At 30.9% G+C, this 14,228-nt stretch overlaps 1 protein-coding gene across 1 annotated transcript; it reads right to left on the bottom strand.

The window, feature by feature from the left end:
* Window positions 1–13,299: 13,299 nt before the first annotated feature.
* On the bottom strand, window positions 13,300–13,959 carry LOC111686172 (protein lin-32). The gene has a single exon (XM_023448484.2). It carries the CDS (start codon window positions 13,957–13,959, stop codon window positions 13,300–13,302), a length of 660 nt encoding a protein of 219 aa, XP_023304252.2.
* Between the last annotated feature and the right edge of the window lie 269 nt (window positions 13,960–14,228).

Below are 14,228 nucleotides of genomic sequence, written 5' to 3'. Positions count from 1 at the left end.
ATCTATCTATCTATCTATCTATCTATCTATCTATCTATCTATCTATCTATCTATCTATCTATCTATCTATCTATCTATCTATCTATCTATCTAACTATCTATTTATCTTTCTAGCTGTATTTCTATTTATCTATTGAAGTTAAGGTTTCAAACTATAATTCGAAAATGTTCAAATTTTCTTATTAAATTGCTGCAATTTTAATGAGAATTCACGATTTTTTTTAAAAGTTCAAAAATGGTTTTATTTATGTATTAGAGAAAATCATGGCAGAATGTTGGCTAAGAGCCACCAAAAATCAACATCGATATACAAAAGGCATCTGCAAAACATGTAAAATACACACAAAAAGGAGCATGATTTTAAAAAGCAAAGCAATTCCTGGATATTAGGGCGATTCCTGGAAAATTGGTTTACAACTTGAAACACTCTAGGTGAAAGTGTGGCAAAATCACACGGTTTAAAATAAAAATATTCTAAATTGAAAGGCCTACCTTAATCATAAAATAAATTTCATCCGTTAGTAAAATGAAAACAAATTTTTACGTATGTATGTAGATGTAAATTTGCTTTGGCCTAATTGAGAATTTTATTATTTGCAATCTTTTGTAAGTTCTGTTGCATTCACAGTGAAAAATTCATATAACAAAAATTTTCACAAAGGATTTAATATAGACAAACAAATTTAAACAATGACGACAGGAACCTAAATAAAGGGTATCTAACAGGAAACGATGCTAATGTAGTATTTGTGTATACTAAATGTGCATAAAAACTGGCAATTTTAGATTTTCTAAAATTAGGAAAAAATAAAGCATTTTAAATACCCGGCAATCTTTAAATTCAGATTCAAAAGATTGCCTACAATGGTACTATATATAGGATGATTAAATTTGAGAAACTTTGAGTCCAAATGGGTTGGCATTAGCCCGGCCTTTATGTATCCAAAAAAGCAAGGATCCTTTATTAGTCATTATTATGATTGCTAGCTTTCCCACTGCAATAATCGTAGAGCAATTATTTCAATGTGTAATTTTTTCTAGCACTGCCTAAGTTTTTGTAAAACTGAGTTTGTGTGCGTCGTTGCTTGTGCATTTGTGTATAAAAGAGGAATACACTTGCAGGATCCCTTCCCGTATAAGTATTTGGGTGTATAACAAATTTTATTAACAATTGACTTTTGGCCATATTCCACATAAACAAAATAATCAAAAAACAAATATCCTTTTACATAAACAGATATACACAGACACACAACCTTACTAAACATAGATACACTTTGCTACAGACTCTCAACCGTAACATTCCCAATAACCTGGTTTTGTAATTTTCTGTTGTTGTTATCCTTTATTTAAAGGCGGATTTCAAAGTTAAAAAGTCTGTGATTTTAATGTTTTTAAAGTTAAGGTGAAATTTAATCTTTGTTTTTTGCTGTTGTTATTGCTTTAGTCTAATTTTTCTAAATTTATTTTTATTAATAAAAGTTTTTCTTTATTTACACCTGAGTCGTGGTGTGTTTGAGTGTAGTTGTAGTAGTAGATGTTTTTATTTTCCCAAAGAGTAGAGTTTAATAATTGTTATTTTATGGTAGTTTTGTACCCTACAGAATTAATGCCAAAGTGCTATACGTAAACATCAGCCTACTTCCCGGTGATATTTTTCAATCACTGATTGAGCTTCTGTGACGACTCGCCATCGCCCATTGTGCTTCATACATGCCGATAACAATTTACATGTATGGGATTTCCTGTCCAATTAATGAACACTTTGATCAAGTACTTGAACATTGATGTCTCCCTCACGCAGCGTAGAGACGTAACCGGTAGATCGCATTACGAATCCATCAAATAAGTCGAAGATTTTCTCTTAAACGCAACACAGTGTTTTCCCTAAAAATACCTGTACAAGGAAGATATTTAATACCCTTTATCAATCACCATTAAATCCTACACACTCGCATACATAAGACTCACTCTAACTATACGTACGGATGAGATTCGTAAAGCACTAGACTCATTCTGTATCATATGCATTTAACACCAATTCATTTCCAGTAATTAAACCCACAATCCCTCTTCTGTGGGGTATCTGTTATGATTCGGGGGGTTGGATGTGTTGTAAGTGTGAGACAATATCAAAAAACATATTGTAAAGGCGTGGCATTCGATCAAATAAACATCGAAGGATAGGGTGTCTGAAAAGAATCTTCAACAAAGGCGAAGCAGATGCTAGACGCTGAAAAGGAAAGAGTGATGCTTGGACCACATGTAAAATCATTCCAAGGAATGTTCAAAGAGTTAATTGACAGCAGCATTTTATAGTCCCGGCAAACTAGAGGTGCTGCTAGCTCTTTTATACTCCGGAATTGCAATACAGAAACAGGGGGGGTGTTATGTTTCGGGTATTGTAATTGTGAGACAATATCAAAAAATGTATTGTAAAGGCGAGACATTCGATCAAAAGCACATCAAAGGATAGGATGTCTGAAAAGAATCTCCAACAAACGCGAAGCAGATGCTAGACGCTGAAGAGAAAAGTGTGATGCTATCTATCGCCAAATTAACCAAAGGAAGATACAGAGACAATCTCTTCCATATGATTAGCACTGGAAGACCTTCGGTCTCCAGTTTATAAGATCATTGAAAACCAATAGAGAAAGAGTAGCGAATGTTCATAAAGTCAGCATCATACCAATGTCCTTGCAGCCTGAAGAAAGCAAGGCGCAAATCTAGACTTGTCAAGAAAAATTGCATTTCTATGCTCTCAAGTTCCATTGTCTAACTATAGGTTGGGGCATTATATTAACACCAAGCCTCTAAACTTTATAACTAACTCTTCTTGTTCGATATCGAATGTCATAATCTTAAAAAAGATAATGCTCCAAAGCCGCCCTTGGCGGCATCTCTTTCTTACCTCTAAGAAGAAACATCAAAGAGTAATGCATGGATCACATGTCAAATCATTCCATGGAATGTTCAAAGAGTTAATTGACATCTGCATTTTATAGTCCAGGTAGACCGGTAGCTCCTCTTTACTCCGGGATTGTAATACATCAAGATGATTGTCGTTCATCAAGGAAACATGACCTGAATCCATTTTAAAGGCGAGACATTCGATCAAATAAACATCGAATAGGATGTCTGAAAAGAATCTCCAACAAACGCAAAGCAGAATCTAGAGGCTGAAAAGGAAAGTGTGATGTCATCTATCGCCATATTAACTAAAGGAATATACAGAGACTATATCTACTATATGTTTTACAAGACTGGCAAACCTAAGATAACACAATCGAAAACCAGTAGAAAGAGTAGCGAATGTTAATAAAATCAACATCATACAAATGTACTTGCAGCCTGGAGAAAGCAAGGCGCAAATCTAGACTGGTCAAGAGAAAATGCATTTCTGTGCTCTCAAATTCCATTGTCTACCTATAAGTTGGGGCATTATATTAACACTAAGCTTCTAAACTTTATAACTAACTCTTCTTGTTCGATATCGAATGCCATAATCTTAAAAAGATAATGCGTTAATTCGGTATCATTATTCCAAAGCTACTCTTTGCGGCTTTAGTTTTTATCTTCGCAATTACAAAGCTATATAGGCATCTCTTTCTTACCTCTAAGGAAAAACATTAAATTACCCTAGAAGCTTAACATTGAGCTCGACCCAAGAAAAGAACGATTTCCCTTCCTTCAAATATACTGATAAAGTCAAGTCATATCTTTATCAAAGGAGTTTTCTGTCAGAATCCTACAAGTAGGATAGATAAAGCTAAAAATCGACTGCGAAGGTAAGCACTTCGTTTGAGCTCCTAACAATGCAGGATTAATAACGAAGGAAAGGAAACCACGCTGAAAAGGGAAGAACAACCTAATGGCCACATGTATGTTAGATCGCGCAATCACATCAGGGGGAAACAACCAAAAGAAATCCTAGCGAGAGCAGTGATTATTATAAAGTTAGCATTATACCAATGTGCTTGCCCCATAAAGAACTTGGACGTTATTGTAGGACTGATCATTGTCGAAGGTTTTTAAAACAAAAATACTCTGAGAGAACTCCTCTTATTCGATATCGAATGCAATAATCTCCGAAGCTAGCCTTGCCGTTTTTAGTCGTTATCTTCGAAATTAGGAGGATGCTCATTGGTGGGGCTACTCCTACTATTGCTAATAAGGAGACTAAACTAGGTGTTAGGTTTTAAGAGAAAACATGCGATCACTATCTCGCAAAAAGATTATGATTGATAACAACAACTCATTACCAAGTAACGCATGAAATAGCTACATTACTTAGGATATTCATTACCAAAATTTTAAAATATTTTACTGGGACTGTAGTTTATCATCATCAATACGAAATTGAGTAACTTAATACTCTAACTTAAATTGAGCAACTTAATACTCTAACTAAATTTTTCATTGTACAGGCGTAAGTAAACGCGTTTAGCGCTAGTGCAATCGCTTTAATTTATATATATTTTTTTTAGTTTAATAAAGTTTTTAACTTTTTTTCCAATATTGTTTTCTCACCACATGTTGTGAACAATTACAACTAGATGAAAAGTTTTTGTTTTCTGTAGACTGTTTTTGTACTTCTACTGTGTTATTTTACTACAATTTTCACACAACTTTTATTTAGATTATAAACTCACTGTGTGTATGTTATTCATGAAAATTGTTATAAAATTGATGATAAAATATTTGCACCATTTAACTAACTTTTATTTTCAAGCTAGGGATAATGATGTTAACACTTCCTGTCTGCTTATTGCTAATGATAATTAGGGTAACAATATTAGTCCAAAAAATATGTTACTTTTGAGGTAGAAACTTTAACCTTTTGATTTCAAATAGATTGTTTACAACTAAAGTTTTGAGTACAAAATATTGATGGTCACCTGTTGGCATGGTGTTTGATATTGATAATTTTTTTTTTAATAGACGAGTCTTGATAATGATTGGTATCATCATGATCTTTGTTAATTTGTATTGGAAAAGTATGAAAAGAATTCAGTAGTACTCAGCAGTAGTTTTAGTTTCATATGCAAAGAAATACAATTTTTGTGAAATTTTTCATCACTGCTGTATATGTACTATTAAAAATGTCATGTTAAGCTGAGCCCTCAACTACGTAGAGTTTACTTTAGCTATGACATCATAACATCAAAAATATTAAAAAATAAATCCCTGTTTATGCATACGAATGTATATATTTATATAAAAAATGGATTAAATTTGACAAGTGGTTTTAGTCGATTTTAAAATTTTGACGGAAATGCCACTAAGAGCAATATTATAATAGTAATTCACCGACTGGAGTAGGAATCGGTAGGCAGATAGACGGGTGTATGCCAACACTTATATTGTGTAATAACCGAAAGTGAAAAAATTAAAGGTATAGTTCGTCCGTCCCTGTGATTGTGGGTTAAAATATCACCGGAGACTCTGCTATCTATCTTTCTATCTATCTATCTATCTATCTATCTATCTATCTATCTATCTATCTATCTATCTATCTATCTATCTATCTATCTATCTATCTATCTATCTATCTATCTATCTATCTATCTATCTATCTTTCTGTTTGTCTTTCTGTCGATATGTATGTCTATCTGCCTGCCTGCCTGCCTGTCTGTCTGTCTATCAGTCTGTGCGTCTGTCTATCATCAAAATACACGACCTTCCTATTGATACAAACAGGCATGGTAGGGCTCAGAGATGAAGTCCTATTTGAATGAAATTTCGCCAAATATACCCTGTTGATATGTCCGTCGGTACATCATCAATACACAAACACTTGTTTATGCATGACGAAGTGCTTGACATACATACCTGCCATTGTGGGCCATATTGCATAATAAACTTTTTCCAATCACTGGATGAGCTTCTGTGACAACTTACCACCGCGACATTGTACTTTTTACATGCCGAAGGTAATTTACTTATATGGAATTTCAGGTCTAGTATCTGGTCTAATCTCTGACTGTTCTTTAACTTTCGAGACGTAAAAACATCAATTCCGTTTACAACCACGCGCAGATAAAATGGCCTCTGTTGAGTCGGCAACAGCAAATCGATCAAACTCACAGAGACACACACTGTGGTAAATCTGGTATGAACAGAGTCTACCCTGGACAATGGAGGAAAATTATACGTGATACCTTTCATACCATTATTGGTACACTTTCCATTCATCCGACACATTCATAGAGAACAACATTCAACAGACTCATTCTACTCGGGACTAGTAACTCGTATATCCCCTTAATTCATCCTATATCATATACATATAAAACCAACTCATTTGCAATGCTTAGACCCACAGTCACTCCTCTGTGGGATATCTGTTGTCATCGGCAATAGCACCGAACTTATCCCAAAAGAACCTCGTAGATCCGAAAGAAACTTCAATCAAGACAAAGTTCTGCGGGCAACTGGGCACACGTAGTATCAGATTAATTGATTCTCTGGTTCGACCCCATGTCATATCATCCCAAGGAATGTCCGAGACGTGAAGTGATATCACCAGTTCATAGTCCCGGCAGACTAGAGTTAATGATATCACGCACATCTTTTCCCCTTGATTGCAATACCAAGATATGGTCTTTCATCTAGGTTACATGACCCCCTGGGGGCAACAAACATATGTAAAATCGTATAAGTATTCCAAATATGTAAGATTCCTTCTCAATTCGTGATATACCTTAGTTTTGGGAGAGCTTAGGAATATAAAATGTTTAAATAGTAATAAATTTTTATCACTCACTGTTACTATACCACAAAAAGAGCATGAAGCAATGTCTTTCATCTTTTTTTTTGCTGAAACGTAAGATCTCTTACTGTCTCGTGTCTTTTATTTTAAAAAGAAGAATTTAAATGTTGACTCTGCATAATAAATTTAACCATCATCATATGTACGACTATTATAAGTACATACGTTTATTTTCATTTATGTCTTGTTTTTGTTTTACATTTCCAAGCAGTTAAACGTTTAAGCTGGCTGTATACAACAAAAAAAAGATGTAACAATGTTTTAAAGGATTCCAGGTATAATATCAAAGGATGTAGAAAATATATGAAAAAGAGAAAAAAACAACATTTAAAAAAGATCTGTTTTTTATTAATTTTACGTTTATTTCATACGTAATTCTTCTCGGAAAAAATTAAGCTTATTGAGGATACCTACTGTAAGATGTAAGATTTAATGGGAGAAATTAAATATGATTGAGAAAAATGTATTTGTTGAAGGGTAAAAAAAATCACAAAAGGATTAAAGAAATTATACAGATGAAGGATTTTACTTTATAAATTATAATTTATTTTATATGTTTGTAATTCTAATCATAAATTAGAAAAAAGCTTTTACGAAGAGTTTAAATACAATAATTTAAGACAACTGCCAATGTATTGGTCCTACGAGCCTAACACTTCATTACGCTATAAAGAGTACTTTGTTACTCTTATGAAACAAACGTAAAAAGAATTCATTTAGGTTAATAATTTTCTTTTTTATTCAATCAAAGTGTTGGTCCTTCGAGCCTAGATATCACTTGATTCATTTATAAAACAAATGTAAAAAGAATTCATTTAGGTAATCTTTAGTTAGTTTCTTTTTTATTCAATCATAGTTTTGGTCCTTCGAGCCCAAAATATGCATAACGTTATCAACGTTTTATTAAGCTTTTATTTGATACAAAATTCCGTTTATAAACCATTGATAAGTTCACTTGAAGGCGTTGTGACCTATAGTGATACCCTTAGAATTGGCATTTCCTTATGTTAAGTGAATGGCTTCCCTTCCTAATTTCCTTGACTATTTGGTTCATGGAAAAAAGCTGTACAGTTTTCCAGATCTGTTCTCAATACACTGCAATAGAACTGAACTAGAACTGAACTAGAACTGAACTAGAACTGAACTAGAACTGAACTAGAACTGAACTAGAACTGAACTAGAACTGAACTAGAACTGAACTAGAACTGAACTAGAACTGAACTAAAACTGAACTAGAACTGAACTAGAAGTGAACTAGAACTGAACTAGAACTGAACTAGATCTGAACTAGAACTGAACTAGAACTGAACTAGAACTAGAACTGAACTAGAACTAAACTAGAACTGAACTAGAACTGAACTAGAACTGAACTAGAACTAAACTAGAACTGAACTAGAACTAAACTAGAACTGAAGTGAACTTTTCGTCCAAACAGCTTTCATACGATCCGATATATATCCAATCAAACAGCTCCTAGTAATTATACCTGTTAGAAGCCTAATCGTTCTAGTCCTATCCTATGTCAGAGTGGACCCTGAATAGTCTCGATATTCTAAAAGTGGTGATATATGACCAGGTTGCTTTAAACAATAAAAAATATTAAATTCCTTTAAATTTTATGTGTTAAGCTTCAAAATATCCTATAATTTATCTTCACTTAATTGGTATCATCAATTAAATTGCAAACGGAATTAGGTACCTTTTTGTAGTCCCAATATAAATTTTTCAGTTTTTTGTAATTACTTACTTTTCAAAATGGTGTTAAATAAACTGAGCGACCTGTAAGAGAAGAAGAAAAATAAATTATTAGTAATTTAATTAATTGCTAAGGAGAGAAATGAATAGCATCTGATGAAAGAAATAGTTTGTGGTGCCAAAAATTTTGAAATATTCCCAAATATTGCTAATTACAAAATGAAGCTAAACCTCAACTGCCTTTGGCCACTAAAGCCTCAATCCGTATTTTCCATATACTGGGCTAAATATAACCTTTTTTTCCAAAAAAAAAAAAAAAAAAAACTTACACAACAGCTGTAATAAATAACATCGACCAGAGGATATCGCCAGAAGGTTTGTGAGACGACTTAGAATGTGATGGATGAGGATCACCCTAAGTTAAATATCTTCAACCGTTGAGAAGCTTTTCAAAGTTCACTAGTCGACTTGACCCTATATATTTCAAATGGTTATAACAAAAAAATCAAAAACAAACTTTCAATAAAAATGTTCTTTATTTTATTTCTTCTTTTATATACGTTTGTATTTTGAGCATAAATTTTAAATTTTATCCTAAAATAACATCATCCTTAAAGATTTGATTTCTTAAAAAATACATTAATACTTAAAATCTATCCCGAATACAAAAAAAAAAATCAGCCTTAATCTAATACAATTGTGCAAATACTTCTTAATAATATTATTTTTGGGATCTGTTGCTGATACTTAAATCTAAGAAAAAATAAAAATAAAAAACATTTACACACTTACAGATACTTAGACTAAGAATATCCTTAACAATTACAATTAAAATCACAATAAATTTATCAATACAAAGATATACACATACATATATAAATATAGGATATATTTTAAAATCCTGCAGTTCGTTGGGACTCTTGTATAAAGAGAAACGAATAAATTTTTACAATATAAAATTAGCTTTCAATTATAAGTGAATTGAATTGGAACTAGGACTGAACTAGAACTGAACTAGAACTGAACTAGAACTGAACTAGAACTGAACTAGAACTGAACTAGAACTGAACTAGAACTGAACTAGAACTGAACTAGAACTGAACTAGAACTGAACTAGAACTGAACTAGAACTGAACTAGAACTGAACTAGAACTGAACTAGAACTGAACTAGAACTGAACTAGAACTGAACTAGAACTGAACTAGAACTGAACTAGAACTGAACTAGAACTGAACTAGAACTGAACTAGAACTGAACTAGAACTGAACTAGAACTGAACTAGAACTGAACTAGAACTGAACTAGAACTGAACTAGAACTGAACTAGAACTGAACTAGAACTGAACTAGAACTGAACTAGAACCATAATAAATCATTGGTGTAAGTACTTTATTATGCACTTTGGCAGATTGAATAGTTAATCAGGCGTTTGGGAGAACTACCGATACTTTATCTTCCAACAAAGTTGCTGGGAACTGTACTTATGTATGTACTCGAGTTTTCACAAAATGTTTAACAATTCCCTCTCAATTCTTAAAGAGAATTTTCCAATTTATTATGAAACTACAATAGATGAATGAGAAAATGGGTGGGAGGTAAAGACCAGAGAATAACAGAATTTAGAATGAAAGAGTATTAACGGGAATTATGGTATAAAGAACGAACAGGTATAGAAACGATTTAAATTCTTGTTTTTGTTGTTGTTTTTGTATTATCTTTGTCTACCCTCTATCGACTATAAACAGCACTTAGACACGCAATTTTTAGGTTACGACTCTTTTATGTACCGAAAAAAACCGCATACAAATTGCTAAATCTTTTGGTAAATGTTTGTGCTGCAGGAATTTATCTGCCAAAAGGCAGTGAGGGAGGCATTGATTGGGTGTGTTTGGGGGGCTGAAACAAGAGCTGTTAGTGGTATTTGTAGGAGGCTTAAGTAAAATTCTGATGTTTAGTGTAATATGTATATTGGGCCGTGTAAAGCACGTACAAACATAGTTCGACAGGTGGTAACTTAAAACCCAATTGGAAATATAGAGAAATTACAAAAACACAAAATACTGTTCAAGCTGAATTAGGAAAAAATCCTTGAAAAATTCGCTCGTTTTCCCAATGGGTGAACAAAGTACCAATTAGCGGGGGGAATATTTTTTCAAACGTGTCGGAAACATGTTTTATACGTTAAATTTTGTTTTCATCTTTTTCTGTTGCTCATCATTTTAGTGCTTCTTTGATTTGTGATTTGGATTTTTGAGCTCGTCATGTATTTGGAAAAACTCATCAAATTTCATGATTTTTACACGTGCTAAATCATGTTCTTCTAACTCATGCCACCAACAGCAATAACAAAAGCAATATTCGACTTTGTGGCCACAAACGCGGACAAAGCAAAAATATATATCTTTAGCGATATCCTTTGTAATTCTTAGAAGTTTTAAAGTTTAAAAGAATATAAAAAGTTATTAAAAGTTTATTTCTTTATTGTAAGTTTTCGTAATGAAAATTGATGGATATAAAAAAAGCTTCAAAGAAATTAATGTAATTTATTTAATTAATTAAATATGATTTGTTTATAAAATTTATAAATTTAAATTTAAAATTTTTAAAATAAATTTTCATCAAAATTACCTTTAAAAAGAAAAATGCCGTTGAATCCTTTTTCAAAAAAAAGCTTTTTTTTAAATTTTTACAAAAACATTGTTTAAAACTTATTTAAGCTTTTTATGAAAAAGCTTTTTTTGCAAGAAAAAACTATAAAAGTTTCAAAGCTTTTTTAAGTGCTAAAAATTTTTTACAATATTTTTTGGTTCTTTTTAACAAAAAGCTTTTTAATAAAAAAAAAAACTTTTTGAATCTTAAGGAAGCTCCTTAAAGCTTGTAGCAAAAATATAATTTTGAAAACTTTATAAAGCCTTTTTTAATTAAAAGTATTACAGTTTATTTTTTTCAAGAATCTTTTCAAAAGCTTTTGGTTAAAAAATTAATTTACAACAACAATTTACTATTCCATTTTTTTTTGGCTCTTTCCAAAAATAAACTTTTTTTAAACACACATTTTATTAAAAAACTTTTTATTTACTTTATAAAACTTTTAAAAATATTAGCAAAGCTTTTTAATAAAAGTTTTCCGGTTTACTCTTTTCTAAAATATCTTTGTAAATTTTTTATAAGTTAGCTTTTGTAAAAATATATTTTTCTAAAAAAAGCTTTGGTTAAAAAATTAATTGTTTTATTCATCCACTTTTTTAAATTTTGCCAAAAAAGCTTTTTTATCAAAAATATTAAAAAGCTTTTTATCTTTGAAAAAATGATAAGAAAGCTTTTCTAAAAAAAGCTTTAAAAACCTTTTTGCTTAAAATTAATACACAGCTACTTGTTCTTCATTTTTATTTTTTTAATATTTTTCCAAATACCTTTTTAACAACTTTTATAAAAAAGCTTTTTATTTACTTTTTAAAACTTTATAAAACTTTTAAACATTTTATCAAAGCCTTTTAAACAAAATGTTTATAGTTTTACTTTGTTCTAAAGAATCTTTGTAAAATGTTTTTAAGAAAGCTTTAGTATAAATAGTTTTTCTTAAAAAAAGCTTTTGTGGAAATACTTTTTCCCAAAAAAGCTTTGTGTTAAAATTTTAATTTCCAACAAAAAGCTTATTTTATTATTTCCAGAAAAAGCTTTTTTACACAAAATAGAACTATATAAAAAAGCTTTTATTTACTTTTAAAACTTTTTACTTTTTAAAGCCTTAATAAATAAAATTTTCTACAGTTTTACTAATGAATTTTTGTAAAATTTTTATAAGAAAGCTTTTGTAAAAATACTTTTTTCTAAAAGAAGCTTTAAAAAGCTTTTGGTTAAAAAATTTATTTGCAACAGCATTCCTTTTTTACACCAAAAAACTAATATAAAAATGATTTTAATGTACTTTTTAAAGCTTTTCAAAATATTATCCAAAGCTTTTTAAATATTTTTTTTACAGTTTTACTTTAATCTAAAGAATCTTTATAAAATAAAAATACTTTTAAAAAAAGCTTTTTGTCAAAAAGTTAATTTGCAACAAATTATTTTTGCTCTTTTACTTTTTTAAACTAATTTCCAAAAAAGCTTTTTTAAAAAAAAAAAAAAAAAAAACTTTTATAAAAAAGCTCTTTATTTACTAGAAAATTATATATTTTTTGCTAATGTTCAAAAAGATTAATTTTATGAAAATAATCCCTCTGAAATGAAGACAAATTAGTAGTGTATAAAAAAAGCTTTTAAATGTTAAAGAAAACAATTGCACTGTAGAAAACATCGCGTTGAATCGAAATCATATATAAGCTTTTCTCAAAGTTTTCATTACATTTTTCTATAACATTTTAGGTCATTACCTGGACTTATATTTTAAAAAATTTTCTTAAATATAAAGATTTCGCTATAGCTTTAGCTAATTCACAAATTTCATAATGAGTTCTACTTAGTATGTGGGACCTACTATGCCCCATATCGCCTTCATATCAAACTGCCGTCCACAACAAGGTTATTACAAAGTCCTGCTGTTAGTAGGTGTTAAAGTTGAACTTCTCCCAAAATATTTATAGAAAGACTGTCCTCAGTCTAAGGACAAGGATTTTAACTCTGTACTTTACGAAAGCTTTAATAAGCATTGATTTGCATTAGCAATAGCTTTGAGTTGTTTTGCAATAATTTTGTTAAAATATTAATATAACAAGTCTTCCAACAGACCCACTGCCACATTTAAAGGTTAAAGTTTTTAAAAGAAAAATACTTTGGTTCTTTCTAGCTGCTACTTATTTTACAAATCGTCCCCATTTTATCCCTCTACGCTCTTCACTGCAAACTGAGATCGGTGGAAAATGATGAAGAGACCATACTACTGTTGCTGGCGGGTGAGTATAAACTATTGTAACTTATATCCGAGGTATCCGAACCTAGCATATCCATTAAAGCTATTATATATGTTTGAGCCATTTGTAGAGTCTCAAATTTCGAAAGCTTTTGCTCTAGCGAGGGGGCGGGTACTACTTCTCTTAAACGATCGAATGCCTCATTTAAACCATTCATACGTTTGCGTTCACGAGCATTGGCTGCTTGTCGGCGCTTTTTTAACACAGTGGGACTGGGTGGATTGGTGGGAATTTGTGATTGTATTTTCTTGCCACCGTCGGTGGATTTCTTCGATTTTTTTATTGTTTTTGTTGCAGTAGTTTTGTTTAAGGCACAATCGGAATTTTCATTATAAGAGTTGTTATTGGAATTATAATTTTGTTGATAATAATCTGGTGTATTATTGGGTGTTATGGCCGGAGTTAAAGGCCATGAATCCAGGTAGTTAATATTATTTGTATAATTGGCTGCTGCAGGAGAATTGGGACTACCCAAGTACTGGGAACTATCATCTTCTGCTGAAGAGGCATAATTGAAATCTGTTAAGGTACTTGAACTGGCTATATATTTATTAAACACTGTATAGTTTTCACTTAGATTCATGTTTGTTTGTTGGTTTTTTCACTAATTTTTAAAATTTAATATAAATTTTTTTTTTGGAAATTTTCTTTTTCGAACGATCTTAACAATTCAAAGGTCTAGTTGTAACTAATCATTTCTTGTACAAATTTCTTTCTTAACTTTTAACTTTAACTATCATTTCAAATCGTTATTCATTTTCATACTTTAATTCCTTTACACTCAAAAACAACAACTACAACTACTTTCATATATAAAAAGCGTCAGTTGTTCAAAAATACGAAAAAAAAATT

The sequence above is a fragment of the Lucilia cuprina genome, chromosome 6 (genome assembly GCF_022045245.1).
Source record: "Lucilia cuprina isolate Lc7/37 chromosome 6, ASM2204524v1, whole genome shotgun sequence".
Classification (NCBI taxonomy): Eukaryota; Metazoa; Arthropoda; class Insecta; order Diptera; family Calliphoridae; genus Lucilia; species Lucilia cuprina.
Note: the sequence above shows the minus strand (reverse complement) of the source record. Positions and strands in the feature narration are given on the sequence as shown.